We start from the raw sequence: 26,816 nt of genomic DNA on the forward strand, positions 1-26,816 counted from the left end.
ACACAGGGGGTTTACCAATAATTAAAAACGTTTTTGCTATTCATTTTCAGAGTTTTCTTTTGACAAATTTATGGACATTTTCCAGATTTCTTCTTTTGTTTTTGGACATTTTATAAATAAATTTTAACTGTGTTCTTTTCTGCCTTTTTGGAAAATCTTAATTGAATTGTCTGACATTTTTGGCAATTTCATGGAATTTTATGGTCATTTTCTGCTTTTCCTCTTCCTTTTTAGACATTTGATGATCACTTTCTGGACATTTTTAGGTAAATTTAAAAACATTTTCATCGACCGTTCATCTCTCTTTTTCTGACAACTTAAGAATTTGGCCATTTTTGGAATATTCAATTATTCATTTTGTATCTAAATCATTAATTAATTTAAATAATATTTTATCTAAAAATATTAAAAAAAAATATGTAAAAACATTAATTTCTACTATTTTATTTTTTACTATTTATTTTTAAGAGCCACAGGAGCGGAGAAAAAGGGCCACAGCTCCTCAGGCTGTAAATTTGAAAGAATAAATTTTTATAACAAACAAACAAAATCACTGATTTATAGCGCATTTCGTACAATGGAAGTGTGGAGCTTCCAATGTGGAGTCAATATTTTTGATTGAATATGTTTGCAAGTATGTTCAAACATAGTTGTAAATACATTCAAACATACTTGTAAATACTTTCAACGTACTTGTAAATATGTTTAAACATACTTGCAAATACCGGTATGTTTAAATGTATTTACAAATACGTTGTAACGTACTTGTAGGCTAGATGCTAAAAACTTTTCCCATAATGTCACAGTATTTGACTCACATTACTGTGATTACCTTAATAAATTTAGAATATAAACATTGTTTATTCATCATTTTTATGTTTTGTTATTATGTCGGCAGTGCATGATTTCCATTCAGCATTTTTTTCCCATAATGCCACTGGGTATGAGGCTAACGGGAATTTAGGGTAGGCAAAATCACTGACAAACAACATCCTTACATTGATTCAGCATCAAACAGTCAAGTTGTGTATTGCTTGTACTCATCACGGTGAGCTCAGAGGCAAAATGCCCGAAACACACACGACCCGATGAGCAGACTGGCGGAGGTGGAGAGTTGCCGTTGTCCATTCGTCGCCGTGGAGACAACCTTGGTGGGCACAGGTTGGGTTGTTGTGGTCGAGCGACGAGAAGCCAAGGTGGTGGTGGTGTCGGCGGCGGTCATGGGGGTGGTGATGGTCTTATTCAAAGGCCAGGTTGTAATAATGGTGTCATTCATGAACGGGTTTACAACTTGTGTATAAAGAGTCTGTATTGTAAAAAACAAACAAAAAAATGCAATAAGAAGGCTTTTTTATTTTTTTATATTACATTTTCTTACCTAAGGAAGAGGATTAGGGCCAGTGAAGTGGGGAAAAAAAAGGTTGGCAGGATTCTCACTTTAATCTCAGAATTCTGACTTTAAAGTGAGAATTCTGACATTGTGATGTAGCGCTATGAATTGTGGGGGGGGGGGAAGTCAGCAAGTCAGAATTCTCACTTTAAAGTCAGAATTCTGAGAATAAAGTCAGAATCAGAATTCCGAGATTAAAGTCAGAGTTCTCACTTTAAAGTGGGAATTCTGAGAATAAAGTTAGAATCAGAATTCCGAGATTAAAGTCAGAATTCTCACTTTAAAGTCGATATTCTGAAAATAAAGTGAGAATTCTCACTTTAAAGTTGGAATTCTGACACTAAAGTCAGAATCAGATTTCCGAGATTAAAGTGAGAATTCTCACTTTAAAGTCGATATTCTGAAAATAAAGTGAGAGTTCTCACTTTAAAGTCGAAATTCTGAGATTAAAGTCAGATTCAGAATTCCGGGTTAAAGTGAGAATTTTGATTTGAATCACATAATTCTGATTTTAATCTCAGAATTCTCACTTTAAAGGCGGAACGCTGAGAATAAAGTCAGAATCTTGCCTATCTTTTTTTTTCTCTTCACTGGCCCTAATCTTCTTCCGTTCTTATCATTATAGTAAATGTATTGAAATATTTTTAATGACTAAGCTTCCTCAGTAAATGTTCCTCCATCACCATTACATAAGCGTGTTTACCTGCACAAAGACAATTTCCAGCAGAGCCAGTGAAAAGAAACTCGGGACAAGATACTTCATCCTGCAAGATGATTTCCTGTTGAAGGGATTGTAGTCATCTTTCCTGACCCTCAAAATCTTCACTTTATGCGGATCAACCATTTCTTTCTCTATCTCGTCGTCTGAGGTTAACAATCAATAAACTGTAATGGAAAATGTGGAGCTCCAAAATCCCACTTGCTCTCCTTTCTCAAGTCTTTTAGATTGTGCACCTGATACCTGTTTCCATAGCGGAAAGCAGTTCTCGCCTTCCATCCGGGTTATAAACCACAAATGCAAAATCTCACTCCCACCCTCCATCTTGTGTATTGTTTCGTCAAGAAAAACACAAAATATAAATATTATCACAACTATTTTTTTAAATTCATTTATAAATAATTTATAAACAAAATTTAATTTATAAAATTTAATTTGTTAATATATCAAATTGAATTTATAAATAATTTATAAATTCAATTTATTAAAAAAAATTAATTTGTTAATTTATAACATTTGATTAATAAAGAATGTATCAATTACATTTAATTAAAAAAAATTAATTTGTTAATTTATCAAATTTAATTTATAAAGAATTTATCTATTAAATTTAATTTAGAAATTGTAATTTATAAAGATTGCTGTTGGGCCCTCTGAGTTACTAAATAACTTTTAATACACTGGTGCTATTTCTGTCACACAGCGAATTTGGTGCACTCAGTATTGGACTTGTGACTTTTATGACGGTACATCATGTGATATCTTTATTATTTTAATCCCTTCATACTAATTCCGTTCCGTTCCGTTCCGTCTTCAATTCCGCTTATCCGGGGTCGGGTCGCGGGGGCAGCAGCTTTAGCAGGGAAGCCCAGACTTCCCTCTCCCTAGCCACTTCAGCCAGCTCCTCCGATGGGATCCCAAGGCGTTCCCAGGCCAGCCGTGAGACGTAGTCTCTCCAGCGTGTCCTGGGTCGTCCCCGGGGCCTCCTGCCGGTAGGACATGCCCGGAACACCTCCCCAGGGAGGCGCCCAGGAGGCATCCGAACCAGATGCCCCAGCCACCTCAACTGGTTCCTCTCAACGTGGAGGAGTAGCGGCTCGACGCTGAGTCCCTCCCGAATGACCGAGCTTCTCACCCTATCTCTAAGGGAGAGCCCGGCTACCCTGCGGAGGAAACTCATTTCGGCCGCTTGTATCCGGGATCTTGTTCTTTCGGTCACGACCCACAGCTCGTGACCATAGGTGAGGACAGGAACGTAGATCGACCGGTAAATCGAGAGCTTTGCCTTTCGGCTCAGCTCCTTCTTCACCACAACGGACCGATACAGCGTCCGCATCACTGCAGACGCTGCACCGATCCGTCTGTCGATCTCCCGCTCTAACCTACCCTCACTCGTGAACAAGACCCCAAGATACTTGAACTCCTCCACTTGGGGCAGGACCTCATCCCCGACCCGCAGAGAGCACTCCACCCTTTTCCGACTGAGGACCATAGTCTCGGATTTGGAGGTGCTGATCCTCATCCCAACCGCTTCACACTCGGCTGCAAACCGCTCCAGTGAGAGCTGGAGATCACGGCTTGAAGAAGCCAGCAGCACCACATCATCTGCAAAAAGCAGAGATGCAATGTTGAGGCCACCAAACCGGACCCCCTCGACACTCCGGCTGCGCCTAGAAATTCTGTCCATAAAAATTACGAACAGAATCGGTGACAAAGGGCAACCTTGACGGAGTCCGACCCTCACAGGAAACGAATTCGACTTACTGCCGGCAATGCGGACCAAACTCTGACATCGGTCGTACAGGGACCGAATAGCCCGTATCAGGGGGCCCGGTACCCCATACTCCCGAAGCACCCCCCACAGGACTCCCCGAGGGACACGGTCAAACGCCTTCTCCAAGTCCACAAAACACATGTGGACTGGTTGGGCGAACTCCCACGCACCCTCAAGGATCCTGCTGAGGGTGTAGAGCTGGTCCACTGTTCCACGGCCGGGACGAAAACCACACTGCTCCTCCTGAATCCGAGATTCAACTTCCCGACGGATCCTCCTCTGCAGCACCCCCGAATAGACCTTACCTGGGAGGCTGAGGAGTGTGATCCCTCTAAAGTTGGAACACACCCTCCGGTCCCCCTTCTTAAAAAGAGGAACCACCACCCCGGTCTGCCAATCCAGAGGCACTGTCCCTGATGTCCACGCGATGTTGTAGAGACGTGTCAACCACGACAGCCCCACTACATCCAGAGCCTTTAGGAACTCCGGGCGAACCTCATCCACCCCCGAGGCCCTGCCACCGAGAAGCTTTCCAACCACTTCAGTGACTTCGACCCCAGAGATAGGGGGGCCCACCTCAGAGTCCCCAGACCCTGCTTCCTCAAAGGAAGGCGTGTTGGTGGAATTGAGGAGGTCTTCGAAGTATTCTCCCCACCGATTCACGACGTCCCAAGTCGAGGTCAACAGCACCCCATCTCCACTATACACAGTGTTAATGGCGCACTGCTTTCCCCTCCTGAGACGCCGGATGGTGGACCAGAATTTCCTCGAAGCCGTCCGGAAGTCGTTCTCCATGGCCTCACCGAACTCCTCCCATGTCCGAGTTTTTGCCTCAGCGACCACCGAAGCCGCATTCCGCTTGGCCAGCCGGTACCTGTCAGCAGCCTCCGGAGTCCCACAGGCCAAAAAGGCCCAATAGGACTCCTTCTTCAGCTTGACGGCATACTAATTATGTTAAGTAAAAACAAAAATTGGTCGGACAAATATGTGCAATTTAAATTCACATGTATATCGTATGGTGTTCCACAGGGTTCAATTTCGGGGCCTCTGCTGTTTTCATTGTATCTGCTTACGTTGGGTTCCATCTTAAGCTATTTTTCATTTCCTTTTGAAAAAAATTGCATTCTTCTTTTTAATTGAGAGAGGTCATACATCACATTAAGGGTAGGAAACGTTTTGAAATGAGTTATCTGGATCATACTTTTTTAATATCATAAAAACTTGCTATTTTATGTGTGAACTACACTATCCTATAAATGTGCATATTATATAAAAGTACTGGATTTTTTAAAACACATATTAAAGTATGTGATAATAACAACAATAATAGCAATACTTATAATATTAATTCAAAATAAAAAAAATAATGCTATATTATGTTATTTCAACTGGTTAATACCAAATTCTTAGAAAGGTTTGCAAATATACTGAGGTTCTAATTATTTTCCACCAGAAGTATTCCACACATAATCAAATCTGAATGTTTTAATCATTCTTAGTTAAAAACAGAAAAATATCAAAAGACTTTTCCTTTGAAATAAATATTTTGTCACAATCTGAGCCTTCGCAAGAGTCCAGTGGTCTCGCCTTCTATGCGTTGCAGATTAGAACGGAGATTACGCATACGAGAATTGGGCTGCACAATTCAAACAAAGAACAAGTCCCTGCTTTTAATGTTGTGGCTGCGGGTCCCACAGAAGTGGTCTCACTCGGGGACGGTGCCAGGGTTGGAGTCAAAATTGTCGGTCCAGGGTTCGAGGCGCTTCCAGAGGATGCTGTGGGCTGCCTTGATGCTGTGGTGATCGCTGATGCCGCCAAGGTGGAAAATGGGGGGCGTGACGCTGGGGTTGAGGTGTCAAAAGTGTGGTCATGAGTCGAGGAGCGGCTGGGTGCCGGTGAGGTCGATGTCGGCTGGGAAGAAGTGTCGTGTTGGGTGTTCTCGGCCAGGCTTGTTTCGCTCGTACACGAGGTACACGCAGTCACTGTTAGTCCCTGCAAAAGAATCACGCGTCCATTGGAGAAGCCACAAACACGCAACAACTATCATGTCAACATTGATGGTAAAATATGAATATATATTAGGGGTGTCAAAATTTGTGTGTTCATTTTGAGTTAATTTAAAGTACCTTTAAAGCCACAATTGTTTTTAACGCACGATTGATGACCTCCCCTTACTTGGAAAGCCTTCTGCGGGAATTCCAGTCGCAACGCAGCAGACACATCCACATCAAAATTTTGCAGTAATAACTTAATAATAATGCATACATTTGTGCAGACTGGAGTTAAGTTATATTTTACAATTTTAAAAATGTGCAGAATTTCACAAGTGATTTCATGTTAAAGATTAGATAACTCTTAATATGAAAATAAAAATGCACCGAGTTGTCACCAACGTCTTACAAATGCAATTATGACATCGAGTGGTAGAAAAATGACCAACAAATCAATATCACACTTGTTTTCTTTCCAAGTGCAACTTTTTAATTTTAACACAATTTTATTAATTACTATTAAATTTCTGTATCAATGACTAAAGATGCAGTCATGTTTCTATTAGTTTAACATTTTTTTTAATGTTTTTTTTTACCTTTTATATTAACATGAGTATGAAAACTTAGAAGACATATATTTTATTGTACATTCAGAACAGACATAAAATTTCCAATTAATTGTGAGTTAACTATTAAAGTAATTATGAAGTCATATATATATATATATATATATATATATATATATATGGGTTATTGCTAATTGAATGCTAATTCCAATATTTTGCACACAAAAAAAATAAAAATAAATAAATCTGATAACACTTTTATTATTGGGCACATGAGAGAATAGAGAGGTATATAATTCACATATAATAAAATGAACAACATTTACTGTTCTATGAGAAAGTACCATAATATTATATTAGCGTTTAAACGTCAAAACTCCATCTCCATCCGATTATTATTATCGGCCAGTAGAATTGTATACTGAATATAGTGTAGTATTTATATCGACTATCAGTCAAAATCAACGAAACCATTATTTAAAGCACCGCAGTTGCAAACTCATTTAAATAAAAACCGGCTTTTCAAAGTGATGAAAGTTTCCTCTCGTTGTTCTCTTGGTGTCACTCAACCTTCAACATTTCCTGTCCATGTGAAGCCGCCAGATAAAAAGGTGGCTGGATAATAGTGAGTTGCTGTTCCAGAGGCAAATCATTCACGGTCACATCATGCAAAGGTCAAGCCGACTAGATGAGGCATGAAATACCTTAACCACACTTTGCATATTTGCATGCTGGATAAAAACCAACACACATCAACACCAACTGTATGCGTTATATCATTGTTTTGACTTGCTATTTTATTTGTCAACTGTACTTGTATATGACTCGTGACCAAAAAAAGGAAATGACTAACCTGCCCTTGAGCAAGTCACCAAACTCCCCGCTGCTGTATATGAATTTTATGCAAATGTTAAAAAAAATTTAATCCTAATTTGCATCAACACTTTATATGGTTGTTGTCCTATTAAACGCATGAATCTCAAAAGTCATTGTTGTTTTTTTACAAAGAGGTAGAATATAAATAAATAAATAAATAAATTATTGAGGTAGACGCTTCTGTTGATTCAGAATGACACTAAGTGTAAAAATTTTTTTTTTTTATTACGCAAGACTAAATAGAATACTCAATACTGTTTGGAAATTACAGGTACATGAAATTAGAAATACACTGTAGTTAAATATTATTAGTAAATCATAGAATTTCACTTAATTTGCCCAATAATTAAAAAATGTTCACAACAAATAATGTATCTTGGTTTTAATGCTCTTTTATTCCATTTTAGGTGTCATTTTTGTGAGATTTTTCAAATGTAAAATTGGCCCAATGCATTTTTATAAAGAGGTAAAAAGAAAAAAAATGAGGTAGATGCTTCTGTTGATTCACAATGACACTAAATGTTAAACTACAAAAATAATAATAATAACTTTGAATATTATGCAAGACTAAATAGAATCCTCAATACTGTTTGGGAATTACAGAGACTCTCCACACTTTGCTTTCCTATAATTAATATTTATTCACAACAAATAATGTATCTTGGTTTTAATTCTCTTTTATTCCATTTGATGTCATTTTTGTGAGATTTTTCAAATGTAAAATTGGCCCAATACGTTTGTGAAACTAATTGAGGTCAAATTAAGTGTAAGTGCAATAATTAAATTTAATTGTAGAAAAATGTTATTGGAAAAAATAAAAAATAAGAATACTGCTGAAAGTGCTCTTACCTCAGTAAAGCTTGCCGCCATGAAGATCAACCATACAAAGAGGACAAACATTGCCATCTTCTCCATTGTAGTCTCTTCCTGTCTGTTTCTTTTAACACGAAGTCTGCCCCCAGTTTTGCGCTGGTCTTTTTTATACCACTCTGATGCTGATAAGAAATCGCTGTCAGGGGCAGGCGAGAAGAGAAAAATCCTGCACCGTGCTCAGATACATTTCACTATGCTAGCCTTTATTTCATCGACAAAATAACCCTGCTATGCTTTTGTCATCCATTTACCGTGACGCCATTCCACCAAGCATACACTTCTACATCAGTTCACTATCATAGAAAATTGTAGGACAATATTAGATCAAAAAAGGTTCACCATCACTCCAGGCTGACCGCTCGTGACCTTGAACAGGATCAATGGTAGAACATTAGCACCTCATGACGCAACATATTTATCATATCAACATTTACACTTAAGAACATCGACTGTACAAACACTTCAAACTTCAGATACTGATAATCTGATGTTAATTGGCCAAAAGACAGAATGTTCATTTATTTTTGACAAATGACATTAGAATGAACCACTTTTAGTATTTTTATTTATTTATATAAAAACAAATTTTAACAGCTGTTTAAACATTATATGCTGGTATCAGTTCTGTACATTTGTATAGTGATAAATTCCTCTCAGTATTGAAAACATTTATTGTACCTTTCCCCAGATTTATTCAACAATGCACAGTAACCGAGGGAAACTGATATGATTAACTAGAAGAAGAAGGAATTTAACTTTCAAAAAAATCAGCCAAGTGCTGTATTGACATTGTGAGTGGATAAGAATTCCTTTCAGCTCAACTGAAGCAGGCAGAGAACTAATTCTTGGCATAACTATAGTAACAAAAAAAGAGAGTATTTTGCTGTTTGAGTTTTATTATCAAGTGTGTAGGAATGTAAAAGAAAAAGAAAATAGCAGTCTTGTGACAGCTTGTTGTTGCCCTACATGCCACCTTGATTCTTCAACAATTGGCATCCATCCATTTTCTATAAACAAGACCGACATAAGCACGCACACGCTGCTTTGCTACAAGAGGGAAACATCATTCTTTATTCCTTTCTTTACCAACATTTTAAAATTATATAAAAAAAAAAAAAAGTAACTGAAATAATCACTGCCTTTTTTTTAAGGACAACAAAAGCTGTGCTAACATAAAATGGAGTTTACTTCCTTGAAACTGTGAAAGCGTGACAGTAAATTGAACCTTTGGCATCGTGTCATGCAAACTGTGGCCAGGCTCGTCATGTCATTTAAACACAAAGTGAACAATGATTTGCTAAAGACAAATCACGTTCTAATGGTGGGGCTGTGAAATGATATGATGTATTTAGATATATATTGTTTGATTTTGTACTTAATTACATTTCATAGGGTGCACAGTTTACTTAATGAGTTGAATCAGTGTGTTTTGCCACCTGTGGATGGACAAATTGATAGCATGCACAAGTAGAACATGTACAGAAGTGTATTGCATTCACTTGAAAAGAAAATCCTGGGTTTTTTTCTGACAAATTTTTGGGGGCTTTGTTTTCTTGAATATTTTCTTTCTCTTTAGTGCCCCCTACAAAAAAATAAACTCCAGTTTTTTTTATATGGTTTCCTGTCATATATTATTGAAACATTCAATATTCCATATGGATTTTTTTTATGCTTTTCTGAATATTTTTCAGTTTTTTCTGTCATTACAAAATGATTCAGAAAAACTTATTTTTTTATTTATATATTCCGTATGTAATAATTGGACAATTTTATACTAAAAATGTTGAATATTCCATACAGAATTGTCCCCGTTTTTTTTTCTTAATTCAAGTTTTTCTTATTTTTATTTTTTATTGTTTTCCTGTCATAACATTCAGAAAAAAACATTCAGAAAAACGCAGAAGAAGGGGGGGGGGGCATTGCATAAAACTATATAAAAAAACAACAAAACCAAATTTCGGAAAAACAGCGAATACAATACGCTTCCGAGGTAAAATATGTCAAAGGTGTTATTCCGGACAATAGATTATAAAAAGGACACAAAAAATGTCTCTGAACTCAGACTAGAAATTGGGATTTTTCTTTTTGTAGTGTTCCAAAGGTGACCTGTGGGCGGCAGTAGTGCGCTTTGGCCACACATACTCTGCCGGTAAACATCACAGAAGGAGAATATGAATGGATGTCGTCAAAAAGGAATGAACATTTCTTGCAGAGCGAAACAAAAACACGCCGTCAACCAAATTCTTTTGGGACATACTACAACCAAAGGGCATCGTAAATCACGGTATGCAATGTCTGTTTGCTTCTGTGAATTCGTTATACATCGCGACTGGTTTGTTAAAACGTCCTTTGTTTGGAAAACGTTAGCATCTTAGCCTGGCAAGCAATCAATAAAGCACAGTTGCTCACTGTATTTCAATCGGGTGCATGATCAGCCGTTGTATTTGATGTATTGTGGAACTTCATTTTTTATCCTTTAGTCAAAGCTGTGACGAGATGTTTTGATAGTAAACATAACTTCACTTAATTCGCCATGCACTTCAGACCACACTGCAATCATGACGGTTGTTTCTATTTCTCTATTAAAAAAGACTCGAATAGATGATAGTTGATTATTTCTCTCTCAGCTTCGTGTAGTGATGGCAGCATCAATGCCACAGAAGACGGGCATGGCAGGGATGCCCCCTCAGCAGCAGCAACAGCCCCCTCACATGCCCACTGGCGCCATGGCCGCAGGTCAGCAGACGATGCCACCCCAGGGCGCCCTCAGAGAGATCTCTCCCGTGTTCCTGTGCCGCATCGGACAGGAAACCGTCCAGGACATCGTCACTCGCACCATGGAGATCTTTCAAATCACACGGGCAACGCAAGTAAGAAAGATAGAAACCGCTTGAATTTTCATTTGAATTGATCGTATGAAAAATCTTTCTTTTTTTTTAAATGACGAAGCGAAACTCAAGATAAACATATCATTATCTGCCCGTCCTTATCTATGTTTCAGCTTCCCAATGGTGTGACTCAGAGTCAGGCAATGTACCAGGATCGCTTTGGCAAACTCCAGGAGCACTTGAGGCAGCTCGCCCTGCTCTTCCGCAAACTTCGCCTCCTGTACGAACGCTGCGTGGAGATGACGGCTGACCTACAGGAGGGGCCGTCGGAGGTCAGAAAAACAACCTTTATGATGCATGCATACGATGTGTTTGTTATTTACAGTGGTGTTGCTCGGGTTGTTTTTCTCTCTGTTCAACCTCGTTTTCATAATATACTGTACAATATATATTTTCTCAGCTTGTGCCGTATGTTGGAGAAGAGTTGGTCAACGTCAGAGTGGAGCCTTGTAGTCCTTCAGTCCACCAGGAGCGAAAAGAAGTCCTCGAGGTGAATTATATGAGGATTTTATCAGACCCAGTTGATTATAAAAACACATAACAGTTATTCTTTATTATTGTTTACTGTTATCTACGATATAGGACATCTACAATTTAGAACATGAATCTGTCATGGAAAGCTTTATACATATTTTCAACAAAGTCATGAGGCTAACAATAAGCCATCTAAACAAAACAAGCTAGCTAGCCACACACAAGTATTGTTAGAAAAAAATATTTTTTTTAGGTCTTATCACATGATGTCCAAATATGAATTTGACACGGTTTCTGCAAGTCATTAAAACCCATTAAATAGATTTTGTTAAAATTAAGGCCTTGATGCTTTATTTTACATACGTTGTACAAAGGAGTCACTAGTTTTAATTTACATTTAATAAAATGGCCCGGAGTCCACGATGCTTAATTTTCCAGCTGCAAATTGCCAGAGGTGCCAAATCTAGGTCCAGAAAGTAAAAATCCTGCCACAGTTTGGCTTTAGCCTAAGGTGATAGTTAGCTAGCTCCCTAGCTAGCTCCCCTGGTGCTCGTTTACCTGCTAGCTAGCTAGCTAGCTAGCTAGCAGGTAGCACCCTTGGTGCTTGTTTACCTGCGAGGGGCCTGGGCGCTTGGCTTTAGCCCCTAGTGCTAGTTAGCTAGCACCCATGGTACTCGTTGGTGCTCGTTTACCTGCTAGGGAGCTAGCTAGCTAGCTAGCACTAGGGACAGGGTTTCCACTTTCTGGACCTGGTTTTGCCACCTCTGCAAATCGCTTTGAATTTGAAAAGAAAAATTTACTTTTTTTCCCCACTGATGTCTAGCATGAAACACTACTGCCACCTAGTGGTAGCAAATTATCTCAATACAAATATATACCATCAATGTTTCTCACTCCTTTTAACTGTTAACTTTTTAGTCTTACAACATGATAATTCATAAAATGGCCACCATCAGACAAACTTATCCCTCGATGACCCATATATGTAAAATGAATGTTTTTGACTTGTCACCATTTGCAGAAAGTGCGTCAGAAGAACCAGGAGATGAAGGTTCTTATGGATCAGATGAGGAACTTGCTGTGGGACGTCAATGCCATGTTGACGCTAAGGAAATGAGCAATCCTGAAGGACTGACTGGGAGAGCATTTGCAGGGCAACATTCAAGATACACTCTGTTGTACAGTGAACCCATGTCGGAGATAATTGAGTAATTGCAAGGCAGCTGAATGATTTGTTCTATTTTTGCTGAATAAGTTATGAACTCATTTGTGGAAGAACTTGTATTCCATTGAGTCACGACAACAGTTCTTTGCTACCATCTGCTGTCTCAACATCCGACGCATAAAGCACACGGTGTAAGTAATATTGTGCTCATCATGCGCCTTCTGAAAAGTGAGGGGTGCACTGATCCAACGGGCCCCTTGGCAGCTATGTACAGTACATCTCAGGTGTTTTGCACTGCGAGTGCGTATGTGCATGCGTGTGCTTAATGAGTCTTCCTCAATGCTCAACAGAGTTTGTCCTTGTTCAGGCTTGCTTGCCTGTGAATGTAATTTTGCCAACTGGGTCATCTGTTTTGTATCAAATAAAATTGTTTTTCTAATATGTAAAAAAAAAAAAAAAAGTTTGACGTGTTCCTTCAAGGATGTACGGAAAGAGGATGAGGGCCAGTGAAGGGGGGGGTGGAGTTTGGCAAGATTCTGATTTAAAAGTCAAAATCTCAGAATTCTGACTTCAGGAATTCTGACTTTAAAGTGAGAATGCTGATTTTGAAGTCAAAACTTTACTTCACTTTAAAGTCATTATTGCTACTATTAGTCTCACTTTAAAGTCAGAATTCTGAGATTGAAGACAGAATTGTCACTTTAATCACAAAATTCTGACTTTAATCTCAGAATTCTGACTTTAAATGTCAACATTTTCAGATTAAAGGTTCTGGCTTTAAGTGAGAATTCTGACTAAGTGAGAACTGAAGTCAGAATTTTTACTTTAAAGTCGGAATTCTGAGATTAAAGACAGAATTCTGACTTTAATCTCAGAATTCTAACTTTAAATGAGAACTTTAAAGTAAGAATTCTGACTTTAATCTCAGAATTCTGATTTAAAGTCCGAATTCTAAATTCTATTTTGAGAATAAAGTGAGAATCCTGCCAAACTTTTCTTTTCTCTCTTCACAGGCCCTAATTCTCTTCCGCAAGGATGTGAATGAAAATGGGAGCGTCAAAAAACACCACAGTCTGCATTTACAAATCATTTTATTTGTCTTAGTTTATTTTGTGTTGTCAAATTGTCCGTTTTCCTCGGTAATAGACCCTTGCTCAGTAATACCGAGGCAAGAATAGCCCGAGAACATGGCACTGGCATTCAGCAACGACACTCCCATCAGAAGCTTCCTCTGAGGATGTCAGAGGGGTTAGAGTTCACTTCCCACTTAACCGGACTTTGTATTGATCCAGTCCACCAGGGTCTGCCTGACTGACTGTCCATGTGACAGTTCATGAGTCCGTCTGTCGCCATCTCATCTGGACATCACATCAGCAAGTTCCACTTGGTGATGTCCAAAAGCCCACTTGTAATGTTCAGTCATATCACGCCCTCTCCAAGTCTTTGTATTTCTTGCGGAGGACTGACACTTGATCTTTGAAGAGCACAGGGTCGAGGCGAAATTGAGAGTGGACCAGAGGCATGTAGCCAAACCAGTTGGCGAAGGTGTTGACGCACTCTTGGCGCTGGTTGAAATGCTCTGGGTTCGCCCAGGGGACGTTCTTTGTGGCCTGGAGGGTAAAATAAGACAATGATTCAGGTCAACTTTGACACGTTTTGACATCAAAGAAAATGACAGAAATGTTTGTGTGTGTACGCCAGCTGATTAGCATTATATTCAAATGTTCGGCAATCGGTCAATAAAGCCCATTTAGGCAGTTTATCAACGCCCTTGTTGTTACTTCGCTGTTAGCATCTGACGACGCCCTAGCATGAAGGGGGCTTACAGATTTGAAAGCTGGACTGAAGAGACAAACCCTCACAGTATGGAGGACTAAAATTAAAAATAAATAAATTAATTAATTCATGAATAAAAGTGAAAATAAAAATGCATATAAAAAATATACAGTAATTCAAAAATTAAATACAAAAAAAAAAATACTAATGGAAATAAAAACGACAAAAAAAATATAAAGGCTATCAATAAATAAATAAATACAAGTAAAAAAAAGTAGATTAAAAAATAAAAATAAATGTATAAATATAATTAAATATCAATAAATACAAATGCTCTGCTCTCACATTTATTTCACGCTGCACACGCTCCTTCAGGACGAAATGAGGGGGTGGTCCTAAGCGTGTGTGTGTGTATGTTTTTATTTTCATTTATATATATTTTTTGTATTTAATTTTTCAATTATATTGTTTATATCCGTTTTTATTTATGTATTCATTTATTTATTTTAAATTTTGGCCCTCCATCTCACAGGGGTTAGCTTAGCGCTAACTAGCTACTATAACAAACATGGCACGGATGGATTTACCGTAAAACTTTACCAAAAGTGAAAAAGCACACTGGGAACTTCTGCCATTGGCCAGTGTTACAATGAGGGGTCCTTGAGGTTAAAGTAAGTTATTTTAAACTAAAAAGCAAATATTTTCCTTAAATTGACGCAGCTGTGTTAGCGCGTCGGCCGCATATGTACACTGATCCGATGTTTAAAAAAAAAAAAGTGAATATAAGGCTTGGTAAAGCACCTCAGACAACATATGGTGTCGATAAAGTGCTATATAAGTGCACTACATTTACCATGATGCTAAAATGAGACATTTCTTATTCTTATTTATTTATTTGCAAAAGTACAATTACTAACACATTCTAATGGATTCAGTGGTTTGAATACACCACACTGTCTCGGGTCAAATTTGCCCCATGTCAACTATAATATATTTTCGTATTTATCTTTATATTTTCAAGTGTGCACCAATAATAAACCCGTGAGTACTTCCTACCTGTGGGCTAGGCAACTCCTTATATTGCTTCCTTTGAGCCACTTTGATGGGCGGCAGGTGGGTGACAGCGGAAACCAGGAAGTTCATCAGAATGTCCTCACAGTTGGACGTGTGATCCACCAGCGTTCTCAAAGATTGCGGAAGGTAGTGCGAGAACAGGTGGTGGTAGTACCTGTGCGCGTGGCAATATTTCAGAATTAAGAGGAGACCAATAAAGGTTTGACTGAATCGTAAATAATAAATAATATCAGCCATAATGGAACACTTTACATAAGAAGGGCATACAATGTTGAACATTTGGCGCTCAATGGTTGTCATGGCAATAACAGAAACATAATAGCGGTTAGTGCTTCCCACAGGCGCATACACATGAAATATTATTTTCTGATGTGTTTTCAAGGTCTGCAAAGTGCTTGCATTTTGGATAAAGTGCTTTAAAGTGCTTGAAATTGTAGATGCAAGTTATTATACCACAAAAAAATATCTGACAAGACTGTTTGCTTGTTAGATGGAGAAATTAAATGTGGAAAATTTTCATAAAACATGTTTTTTCTCCCTGTGATGTTTTGAAAAAGTATTTAGAATTTGTTGTTTGTGCCATAATACCAACTTTTGTATGTGATTACATTGCATCTGTGTTTGTGTATGATGCCACCACAGCAAGAAAGCTGTGAAATCAAAAGTGTAACATTTACTGAGCTGAAAGTGGGTCTATAGGAAAGGAACATAAAGATAAAAAATAGGTGGGTCTTCAGTAACCCAATTATGGGTCAAAAAGGGACCGACAGATGTTGGTCTCCAAGTATTGGTCGGCCTCTTTTTGACCCATAATCGGTTTACTTTTGACCCAACCGCTTTCAATTTGACCTTTTATTTTTAAAACTTATAATTGGGTTATTTTTGACTCAACTGTTTTTCGATTTGACCCATTTTTTTGTACAAAACAATACAATTTGTTGGGTTGTTTTACGGAAGAAGAAAAAAGCTAAAGTTGGGTCAAATGACCCAAGTAGAAGTCCATTCCCTTTATGACCCATAATTTGGCCCAATTTTTTTCTTTCTTTATTTTTTGTTGTTGTTTGTACAAAGCAATCCAATTTGTTGGGTTGTTTTGTGCTATACAAAAAGTAATAGTTGGGTCAAATTGACCCAAGTAGCGGTCAGTCCCTTTATGACCCATAACTGTTTTATTTTTGACCCAACTGTTTTCAATTTGGCTTATTTTTTTTGACTGATTATTGTTTTGTTTTTGTTTTTTACCCAACGAGGTTATTTTTTACCCAACTGTTTTCAAATTTGACCCAAGTTCTTTCTTTCTTTCTTTGGTACAAAGCAGTACAATTTGTTTTGTTGTTGTTGTTGTTCTGTGCACATAAGAAAAAAAGAAAAAATTGGATCAAATTGACCAAAATTGGGTTATTTTTGACCCAACTGTTTTCAATTTGAATTGATTTCTTTCTTTTGTTTTTTTTGTTTTGTACAAAACTATCCAATTTGTCAGGTTGTTTTGCGTAAAAAAAATAAATAAAATAAATAAATACATTAAAAAAAAAAAATTAAATGACCCAAGTAGCGGTCAGTCCCTTTATCACCCAGAATTTAGTTTTTTACCCAACCGTTTTTACAGTGGTAAATAATGATTTAATTAAAATGTCTAAAAAAACATTATTATTATTTATTTATTTATTTTTACATATTTTAAAATTGGATGCAAATTATTATACTTAAAATTTAAATACAACTGAACGGTACTTAACAAATACACTTACTGTTCTGGATTAAAAAAATAATAATAATAATAATAAAAGAAAAAAAAAAATATATATATACAATAATGCAGAGTTTGATTACATTTTTAACAAATAATAATAATTTACAGTGATTCTTTCACATACCACTAGATGGAGTCCATGTACCACCAACAGTGAGTAGTTAAATTCCAATTTGCTTTCATGTGTTTTCATTGCCCAGTAGTGTCTGTGATTATGTTTGACATGTTTTACCTGTGGTAGAAGGCAGCCCCAGTCAGGACTATGGAATAATCATTGGTCCATTTGGAGGTGTAGCCCCAGGCGTGCTTTAGGGGATCCCAAAAATGACTCCGAGGAGGATACCCCACAATCCGATCAGGGAAACTCCGCCAAACCAGGAAGGCAAAGTTCACCTGCAAGTACATGGACGCTTTACAACACTTCTCATTTACCCGTGCAGCAAATCCTGCCACGTGAGCACGCACCTCACTCGTCAACAGGACCGTGTCCTCATCCAGACTCAACACTGCGTCGGTTTCTATGGCAACGTGAGGCAGGAACCGACTGGTGGTCTGCGAGAGCAATACAGCAGTAAATCTTACAGCGCCGCGAGCTACTTTTTATTTGGCGTGTGCTTTGTGAGATTAGGAGAATGAGTCAGAGATGATCTCGTTACAATAAATGAGCTTTTGCCAGGGCGGCTATAAAAACAGAATGACTGACATGAATGGAAATGAATGCCACTTGGGTTGATGGAGATGTCAGATAAAGATGTGGATATGAAGATAGATGATGTCAGAATGAAGGATGGCAAAAAAAATGGAGATAAACAGTCCAAGTGACTTCCAGTGTGTCACTCAGACATGACGGCAGTGGAAGCGACACTGACCTTCCTCTTGCCGTCCGTCACAGTGAGGGGGACTGGCATGGGAGGCCATTTGCTGCGACTGGGTGGCGCTTTCTCGCTGTTCCACAGGATGATGATCTGGCGCAGCAGAGAGACCATTTCAGTTGATCAAAATCAGACACAGCAGATGACAAAGACAAGACTTTATTGCTTACTCAGCAAACAACAATAAACATGCTGATGCAGTGTTTAAAAAAAAGAAATAAATAAATTGACATTTTATTGCATCCTATAATCATTTTTCTCGTATAAAGCTCATATAATATGCATTATTATTATTTTTTTAAAATCTGATAATACAATGAAATACAATATTAAGAAGTCAAATGATAGCTTTTACATGAATTATTTTTATTCTCTCCTCTCACAGCTTTGGTGGTCCAGGACCAAAGGTTATTATATAATGAAAACAAATGAAATAAGTAAAACTAAAATCGAAAAAACAAAACAAAAACATTTTAATGAAATAAAAGGAAAACAAAAATGCTGGGGGAAAAAAAGATCGAGATAAACAGTGTAAGTGAATAGCTATGATTATAGCAAAAATGACCGTTGTTTTCGTCTTTGTCATTTAATTATTATGCATAAATGTTAAGGGTTCATTTTAAATGTATTTGCTGTACAGAAGAAGGAAGGTCTAACAGTTTGAGAATTGTACAATTTTACTTTACCTTACAATACACAGGGACCTTTAATTTGTATGCGTAAAATATATATTAATATATTTTAAAATGTATATTAAAAAAACAAAACTAAAAATAATACTAAAACTAATAAAAATGCAAATGAAGCCTTTTTGAAGAAAAAAAAGGATACAACTAACAAACCTGCTCTAAAAAAAGAAAAAAAAAGAAAGAAAAACTAACGATAAAGAAAAATCCAAAACTTTTATAATCCTGGTTAGGACAAATATGAAAAGGAGGTAGATTAAAAGTATAATTTTGTCTTGAAGAATTTCGCATTAATTTCTCATTTCTTCTTCATTTCTGTGAAAATGCACATGCTAAGTACATACACAGCTTGTCAGTATTATTATATCATATCAGGAAATTCTACGAGAGTTTTAATTTAACAGTAGACAACTGCATTTTCTATTCTGCTTATCATTATTATAGTGACCAAGAGCCGATCTCAGTTGACTTTGGGTGTATATATATTAGGGGTGTGCATCGCTCCACAAAAGGCAATTTGATACGGTTTTCAATACGTGGGATACGAAACATTTTTACATACATTAGAATGAACTTGTCAATATTGTTAATGTGCCATGGATATATCTCTCCAATAAAAAATGATTCAAAACGTATCTCAATATATTTCTAAATGATTCTGTTAGATTGCATTCACGTTTTAATAATAACAATAATTAAAAAAAAAGACTTTCCGGTTCAAACCAGTTTTTGTTACACACCTAATCTACACGTACGTAAGTCTACCTACTTGTGAGCAGTACTTTGACTTGGAGACCACCTGAAGCAACTTCATGATGGGTTGAGACTGGGACACCAACGGAGAGACAGCATGGATGATAGCAGTGAACTCTTGATTCGGGCTGATGCCTTCAGCGAGATAAACACATTTTATTTGTACACAAGGACGGCAGATTTCTCTTGTTTATCATCTCAGTTATGATACAGAAATTACACGAAAAGTGTTGTTTACCTAACCCCAGGTAGTAGAAAGGAAAATGTGCAAGGTGAGTGGAATATTCTGGCAGGACAAGTAGACCTCCCGGCAGGGAGTTCCACATGTATTTGTTCCTTGATATGTGAGAAAACACACGATCCTTAATGATCTGGGGAGGAAAAATGGGAAAATAGGATCAAAATAGGATCAAAAAGATCATTCCACCATCAGCCATCTGAGCCATTCCCCGTGGTGTCATTCTCATTTACACCAACAGGGGGGGCCCATGAGGCGGCGACAGTGGCATCCCGCTGTTGCCCTGTGCTTCACTGACCTCAGGCTGACTGCACAGCTGTCTCCCATGGGGAGAGGTCCCCCCCTCAGCTTGCTGTATGTATATAAGCAGCTTATCACCAACCTCCAGAACCTTTCCTTTATTATCTCAAGCATAAATCCCCAGCAGCAAACACACTAGGAGCGGCCAGACCTTGCTTTTATAAACATGGAAGTGCATAGGGAACGTGTGCCTCACTGTGTGGTCTTTCCGAATTTCACTGGAGAGAAAAATCTTTGTGTGTTGTTTGTCCACAGAGGTGGCAGACCACGTCCAGAAAGTAAAAAAAAAAAAAAAACGGACAGTTTGGCTTTAGCCCCAGGTAGCTCCCTAGCTAGCTCCCATGGTGCTCGTTTGCCTGCTAGGAAGCTAGCTAGCTAGCATCAGGGGCTAAGGCCAAACTATGGCAGGGTTTTACTTTCTGGACATGGATTTGCCACCTCTGTATAATGTCTGTGCTAAAACAAAAATAACAAATGTCCTGTCAAGGGTAGTATAAAAAGAAAAGTAAAAACTTGTTTGGCTTTAGCCCCAGGTGCTAGCTAGTTAGCTCCCTTGGTGCTCTTTTACCTGCTAGGAAGCTAGCTAGATAGCTAGCACCCGTGCCAAACTGTGGCAGGGTTTTTACTTGACTGTGCTAAAACAAAAATAACAAATGTCCTGTCCAGGGTAGTATAACACAGATTTAGGAAACGGATCCACCGGATGATTAAAGTGAGAGTGAGGCGGGATCGGACATGTTCTGACTGAGATTTGCAGCATAATGATAAAGTGTACATTAAAGGGGGCTTTGATACTGCAGGCATCTCAGGTGTGTGCTTTGAAAATGCGCCCCACGCCTAAGAAAGCGAGAACAAAGTAAAACAGTCAAAGGAACACAGGAATTGGGAGCACTGATCGGAATCCAGCTCTATAATCATAACAGAGGGTCGTTTGATTCAAATGGAAATCTCTCCCAGAAAAAGCGCTTCTAAAAGATGCAATCATAGCAGCACACGGGCAGTAAACAGAAGAGAGGTTTTGTGTACAAAATTGTATGCTAGCGGGGAGGCTGACTCGTCACAAGTTAAAAGATTTTCATTTTTCGGCTTGCTACAGGGCAGCCACAATAAGTTAAAAAACAAAAAAGGTATTGTTCATACAGCATTAAGGGTCAAAGTTGTCTATTTATTGTCATTGTATCATTTCCCTTTGTTTTGAATGTCAAAGGAAGCATTTACCTCCAGTGTGGTGAGGACTATCTTGTCCACAGAAGAGAAGTAGGCTTCCCACAGCATCTGCGTTCGCTGCCTGAGAGCCAAAACTCGCTCGTTTCCGACAGCTCTCACCGTGGACGGCACCTAAAGAAAAATCATTTGACTAATGAGAAATCACCAAAAAATAACTCTTACCACAAACAAGGTTATTATAGTTAAAGAGGAAGTTAACCCAAATGTTTTATTTACAATAATACATTCTATGCAGCCTCACTAATTGAAACAGCAAAATCTACCCGTTTTTTCAATCTCAGAGGGCGGCCATTTTGAAAATGACAATACAGTTGCTCAGGTAACAACCAATCACGGCTCAGCTTCAGAAAACAGGTGAGCCGTGATTGTTCGTTACCTGAGCAACTGTGATGCAATTTTCAGTCAACAGCAAGTGGCAAAATGGCCGCCCCCTGAGATGGACGGGTGAATTTTGCTGCTTAATTCATATTCCACAATCACAATATGATTCACAATGCTGTGTATAGACCAGTGGGGGCATACACAACCAATTATTGTAAAAAATAAAAATAAATATTTTTTTCAAAACTAACTAGAATACATCTTATAAAGCTAACAGTTTTCGATTTTAAATTGATTTATTTCGGTATTGCTTTACTTTTGTACAGAAGAAGGAAAGTCAAGCATTTAGAGCCATTTACTATTTCAAAAAACAAATATTCTAAACCTAAAAAAAACCTCAACTACAACAAAGCATTTTCAAAAAAATATAAACTAACTAACGAGCTCTAAAAATTATTTAATACTATTCAGAAGTGGCAAATCCAGGTCCAGAAAGTAAAAACCCTGTCACAGTTTGGCTTTAGCCCCTGAAGCTAGCTAGCTAGTTCCCCAGCAGTAGCTAGCTAGCAAGCTAGTTCCCTAGCAGTAGCTAGCAAGCTAGTTCCCTAGCAGTAGCTAGCAAGCTAGTTCCCTAGCAGTAGCTAGCAAGCTAGTTCCCTAGCAGTAGCTAGGTACCACCAGGGGCTAAAGCCAAACTGTGGCAGGGTTTTTACTTATTGGACTTGGATTTGCCACCTCTGATATTACTAAAAAACAAAAGTAAAAAAAAAAACTAGAATGAACAAATTAAAACTGCTAAAACTCTGACCCAGACAGCGTTGAAGAATTCCAAAAGGTCTCGAGCCCTAACAAATAAGGCGAGTAAAAGAAAATAACAACAGTGGTTACAGTTAATTTATTGACAGTAGGATGCAGAGGATAGGGTTAGAAGGAGGCAACTAATTCGCTGTGGCGACCCGTGAAGGGAAAAGCCAAAAGGAAAATAATACTTAATTTTTCTATTTGTGTGCACATTACGAATCACATTAAAGATGCATTGTGCAGTTCAAAAAGGTAATATCACACCCTTTTCTACATCATACATGCGCCGCTGATGCCCAGATGAGTACAAAGAGCCCTGACTTTTTAACAAAAACTGTGCCCCGAACACGTCACAGTTTCTTCAGGGGGGTGGAGTGGCGCCATGAACAAGCTTTACACAGAGGCTGCAGTTACGCTTTAGGCCAGAGGTGGCAGTCGCAAGGAAAAAAGTGACCAAGTCCATAATGCTAATCTAAAAATTATTAAATGAATGAGGTACATTACCATCACATCCTCATCTCTTGTTATTAACCTCATCATTCTTGTCATTTTGACCAAAAACGCCTAAAAAACATACACCCAAAGTCAATTTGCGCATAGGAAACTGGTGGGGTTCAGAAACTCTGCATTCACTTTGGATCACAATGTCAGCATCAATGTTGTTGTGTTCATAGGATGATGCGCAATGCCACTGATGAGGTCAGGCTCATTTTGGAACCCAATTAAGCGCGTCTCCTCTCATCACACAGCTCTGGTCTTGTTTGGGTTCATGCGCACCGCTCCATTTCATGTCCACAACTTGGAAAGCGTCCAAGCCACAGGAGAAAATGTCTCGTGTTGAGCGGGCACCGGCTTTGTTTGTTCATTCTGTTTATGTGTGTCACAAGAGGCAAGCTTTTGAGTCAAGAGATAGATTAGGACCTCTAAAGTTATCACACAGCGGCTACACCATTTGAGAACGGGAAGGCAGACCTTGTAAAACTGCTCGGCTATACAAAGCAGATCTATACGTTTCTTGGATGTAAAGTCAACTTCATAGGATTCCTACATTTTTGGCAGTTCCTAATCATGCCATGTTACCTGCTATGTATTCATCAGTAGCCTAAAGGGAAATCACACCCGTCTGCAAGGTCAGCCCTGGAGCAAGGTTTAAAATTCTGGTTAGTTATGAATTACATTTACAAAATTGGAACAAATTCATTCTCAACTCAGAGGACATACCAAACACTGTTTCAAACAAAGTAGCATCTTTCATCCTTTGCTTAAAGCAGAATTCACATGTCCCCACTGTAACTAACTGACTTATTTAGGATCTTTATATTGTATATCCCCCTTACAACACACTACTTTTAGTACCGTTTGCCATGTGGAACATCCTGTTGGCCAAACTGTGTGCATTGTTTCATCTTGTTAGTAGGAGTGTCAGGCAATTGCAATTTTTCAGCCTAATTAATCGCATGACTTCAATAGTTAACTCACAATTAATCACAAATTTTTATAACTATTCTGAATGTACAACAAAATATATTTTTTCCTAAGTTTTTATAATATTGTTTGTTAACATAAAAGTGAGAAAAAAATTGTTAAACTAATAGAAATATAATTTATAAGATTGAGCTAAAAATAAAAAGATGCACTGTATGGTAAAAAAACGAGTTGGTCATTTTTCTGCCACTAGATGGCATAACTGCATTTGTAAGACATTGACGACATTTTTCTTTTCATATAACACTCAAAAACTGTTGGGTCTAAAATAACCCAACTATGGGTAAAAAATGGACCGATCCTCTACTTGAGTCAATTTGACCCAACTTTGAGTCAAGAAATGTGTCTTTTGGTGTAAAACAACTCATAAATACTGGTTAGATGTCTTTACTTGGGTCAAAAAAAATTGGGTAATTTTGTATAAAACAACCCAGAAAGTTGAGTCAAATTGAGCCAGAAAGTGGATCGGTCCATTTTTGATCCATAATTGGTTTACATTTGACCCAACTGTTTTTAGAGTGTAAGAGCTATTGAATTTTTAACATGAAGTAACATGTGAAATTCTGCACATTTTTAAAATTGTAAAATACAACTTGACCCACAATTATATAAATTATTATTAAATGTATTCCTGCTCAATTTTGACGTGGACGTGTCTGCTGCATTGCGACTGGAATTCCACCAGTATAGACTTTCCAAGTAAGGGGCGTTAAAAAAATTTGCGGCGTTAAATGAACTTTAAATGAACTAAAATTTTGCACACTAATTTTGACACCTCTACTTATTATCATTACCTGCAACAGTAGTCTCTCGTCCCCTTCAATGACAGCCTGGTTCCATTGTATGACGTCGGAAAATGGCAGCTCCCAGCCGTTGCTCAGCAACACAGGTATACACGCCGCCTGGACACACGTTATAATGTAATAGTGAGAAACTAAAAAACTGATGCTGTGCTGATTCCACCACAACATGACACAACACTTTTCAAAATGATGTTCAATCGCAAGCTTGATTTGTTACAATATCACAAATTTACTATGCTGCTATTCGTGTTCATCGAAATTAGCTTTAAGCTAGGGTGACCATATTTACATTTCCCAAAAAAGAGGACACTTGGCACGGGCCACCAACATAGCCCAGGACCGTATTTGGACGCTCATGTATGTTTGTAATTAGGAAAATAAAATGCTTTTTAAATATATAACAAAAATAACACACACGCCCAAAACGTCTTTTTAACCCCGACAACTCTTGCAAACGATTTCCTGTCCACAGTCTACCAGTTGCAGTAACAACATGGTGCATTCTCTCTCCCCAAAATAGACATTTTCATGAATTTATAAACCTGTCCGGACTTCCGCATTGGATTTAAAAACGTGGACATGTCCGAGCAAAAGAGGACATTTGGTCACCAAACTTTCGTCAGAGAAAGTTATGTTTGGTTGAAAATGTTGGTATTTACAAAATGTTTAGTCTTATGTTCCAGTTTTACAGCAAACTTGGTAAATTCAAAGTCACCACTGTATTTGATAGAACGTTAAATCTGGTATATTAGTCACTTCAGAAGTCATCAGCTACTTCTTGACCCATAACATGCACAAACTCAAACAGGCCAACTCTAAAGTTTCTACCCTACCTATTTTCACTTGTTTATATCTAAAAGTAGAGACTTTTCAATCTTCAGGCCACAATGTGAAGCTCCCCCTGAATCAAGAGGGGGTAACAGTGGCGTTCTCATACAGTTAAAGTGTTAACTTGAAGCTATTTTCAAGTTGTACATGTGACATTCAAAAAAATAACAGATCAAATGGGGCGTAACTATTAGTCTTGAGTTATGAAGAAAAAAAGAGAAATTTACCATTTTTGGACACAGGAGGTTTCCAACCAACAGTGATTATATGTTAGCATTAAGCTAGCAGACGTTAGTACAACAAAGTTGTGTTTGCTTGAACATGTTGGTGTTTACAAAATGTTTAGTCTTATGTTCTAGTTTTAGAGTTAACTGAGTAAATTAAAAAAAAGTAAATTACCACTGTATATGATAGAAGGTAAATATGGTGAGCACCATATTAGACACTTCATAAGTAATCGGCTGCTTATTGACCCATAACATGCAAAATCACTGCATGTTTCCACATAGTTATCGATTTTTAGAAAACAGGCCAACTCAAATGTTTCTAACCTACCAATTTTCATTTGTTTATATCTAAAAGTAGAGACTTTTCAATCTTCAGGCCACAATGTGAAGCTCCCACTAAATTAAGAGATAACAGTGGCGTTCTCATAAAGTTAGTGTTAGCTTGAAGCTATTTTCAACGTTTTATTGTACATGTGGCTTTTGTAAAAATAACAGACAACATGGGGAGCGACTAGTAATATCGATTTATGGAGAAACAAATGTGAAATTGACCAATTTTGGACATAGGAGGTTTCCGTGATGATATGTTAGCGCATTAAGCTAGCATCGAACAAAGTTATGTTTGCTTGAAAATGTTGGTGTTTACAAAATGTTTAATTAGTCTTATGTTCCAGTTTTACAATAAACTCAGTAAATTCAAAGTCACCACTGTATTTGATAAAACATGAAATCTGGTGACCACCATATGAGTCACTTCAGAAGTCATCAGCTACTTCTTGACCCATGACATGCACAAACTCTTCCTGTTTACACGCAGCTTGACCCCAACAGGGACATCGCAGTGACTAATAACTTAAATTTCTTCTTTCCCACGACGCCCTGCAGGTTTTGCTGAGGGCCTTTCCAACACACGCAAGAGCAAATGTGGCTGACCACGTCTGACCGAGTCGCAAGCGT

At 38.0% G+C, this 26,816-nt stretch overlaps 3 protein-coding genes across 3 annotated transcripts in view; 1 reads left to right on the forward strand and 2 right to left on the reverse strand.

Annotated features, from left to right (window-relative positions):
- Positions 1-5,352: 5,352 nt before the first annotated feature.
- LOC147158014 (uncharacterized) lies at positions 5,353-8,247 on the reverse strand. The gene is made up of 2 exons (XM_086063397.1): positions 8,165-8,247; positions 5,353-5,874 (listed from the first exon to the last, which is right to left on the reverse strand). Exons 1-2 carry the CDS (start codon positions 8,228-8,230, stop codon positions 5,473-5,475), a joined length of 468 nt encoding a protein of 155 aa, XP_085919523.1. The 5' UTR covers positions 8,231-8,247; the 3' UTR covers positions 5,353-5,472.
- A 2,095-nt stretch (positions 8,248-10,342) lies between these two features.
- LOC147158015 (mediator of RNA polymerase II transcription subunit 30) lies at positions 10,343-13,210 on the forward strand. The gene is made up of 5 exons (XM_086062971.1): positions 10,343-10,472; positions 10,816-11,058; positions 11,190-11,348; positions 11,477-11,566; positions 12,572-13,210. Exons 2-5 carry the CDS (start codon positions 10,828-10,830, stop codon positions 12,665-12,667), a joined length of 576 nt encoding a protein of 191 aa, XP_085919097.1. The 5' UTR covers positions 10,343-10,472; positions 10,816-10,827; the 3' UTR covers positions 12,668-13,210.
- A 579-nt stretch (positions 13,211-13,789) lies between these two features.
- Positions 13,790-26,816, reverse strand: part of ext1c (exostoses (multiple) 1c) — a 74,225-nt gene continuing 61,198 nt past the window's right edge. The window contains exons 4-12 of the mRNA XM_086062983.1: positions 24,796-24,903; positions 21,386-21,505; positions 19,868-20,000; positions 19,646-19,764; positions 18,188-18,283; positions 17,784-17,870; positions 17,551-17,711; positions 15,548-15,719; positions 13,790-14,325 (exon numbers count right to left, since the gene is read on the reverse strand). Coding sequence (XP_085919109.1) covers positions 14,140-14,325; positions 15,548-15,719; positions 17,551-17,711; positions 17,784-17,870; positions 18,188-18,283; positions 19,646-19,764; positions 19,868-20,000; positions 21,386-21,505; positions 24,796-24,903 — 1,182 coding nt within the window. The 3' untranslated portion in view covers positions 13,790-14,139. The remainder of the gene's footprint in view (positions 14,326-15,547; positions 15,720-17,550; positions 17,712-17,783; positions 17,871-18,187; positions 18,284-19,645; positions 19,765-19,867; positions 20,001-21,385; positions 21,506-24,795; positions 24,904-26,816) is intronic.

This window comes from Leptonotus elevatus, chromosome 19 (genome assembly GCF_054856555.1).
Source record: "Leptonotus elevatus isolate MCC_2025b chromosome 19, RoL_Lele_1.0, whole genome shotgun sequence".
NCBI lineage: Eukaryota > Metazoa > Chordata > Actinopteri > Syngnathiformes > Syngnathidae > Leptonotus > Leptonotus elevatus.

Bases quoted from the DNA above. Each gene is read 5' to 3' on its own strand.
- LOC147158014 (XM_086063397.1), bottom strand. From the start codon at position 8,230: ATGGAGAAGATGGCAATGTTTGTCCTCTTTGTATGGTTGATCTTCATG. The intron at 5,875-8,164 runs GTAAGAGCACTT...ATTCTTTTGCAG, and splicing joins TGGCGGCAAGCTTTACTGAG to GGACTAACAGTGACTGCGTG.
- LOC147158015 (XM_086062971.1), top strand. From the start codon at position 10,828: ATGGCAGCATCAATGCCACAGAAGACGGGCATGGCAGGGATGCCCCCT. The intron at 11,349-11,476 runs GTCAGAAAAACA...ATATTTTCTCAG, and splicing joins TACAGGAGGGGCCGTCGGAG to CTTGTGCCGTATGTTGGAGA. The intron at 11,567-12,571 runs GTGAATTATATG...CACCATTTGCAG, and splicing joins AGCGAAAAGAAGTCCTCGAG to AAAGTGCGTCAGAAGAACCA.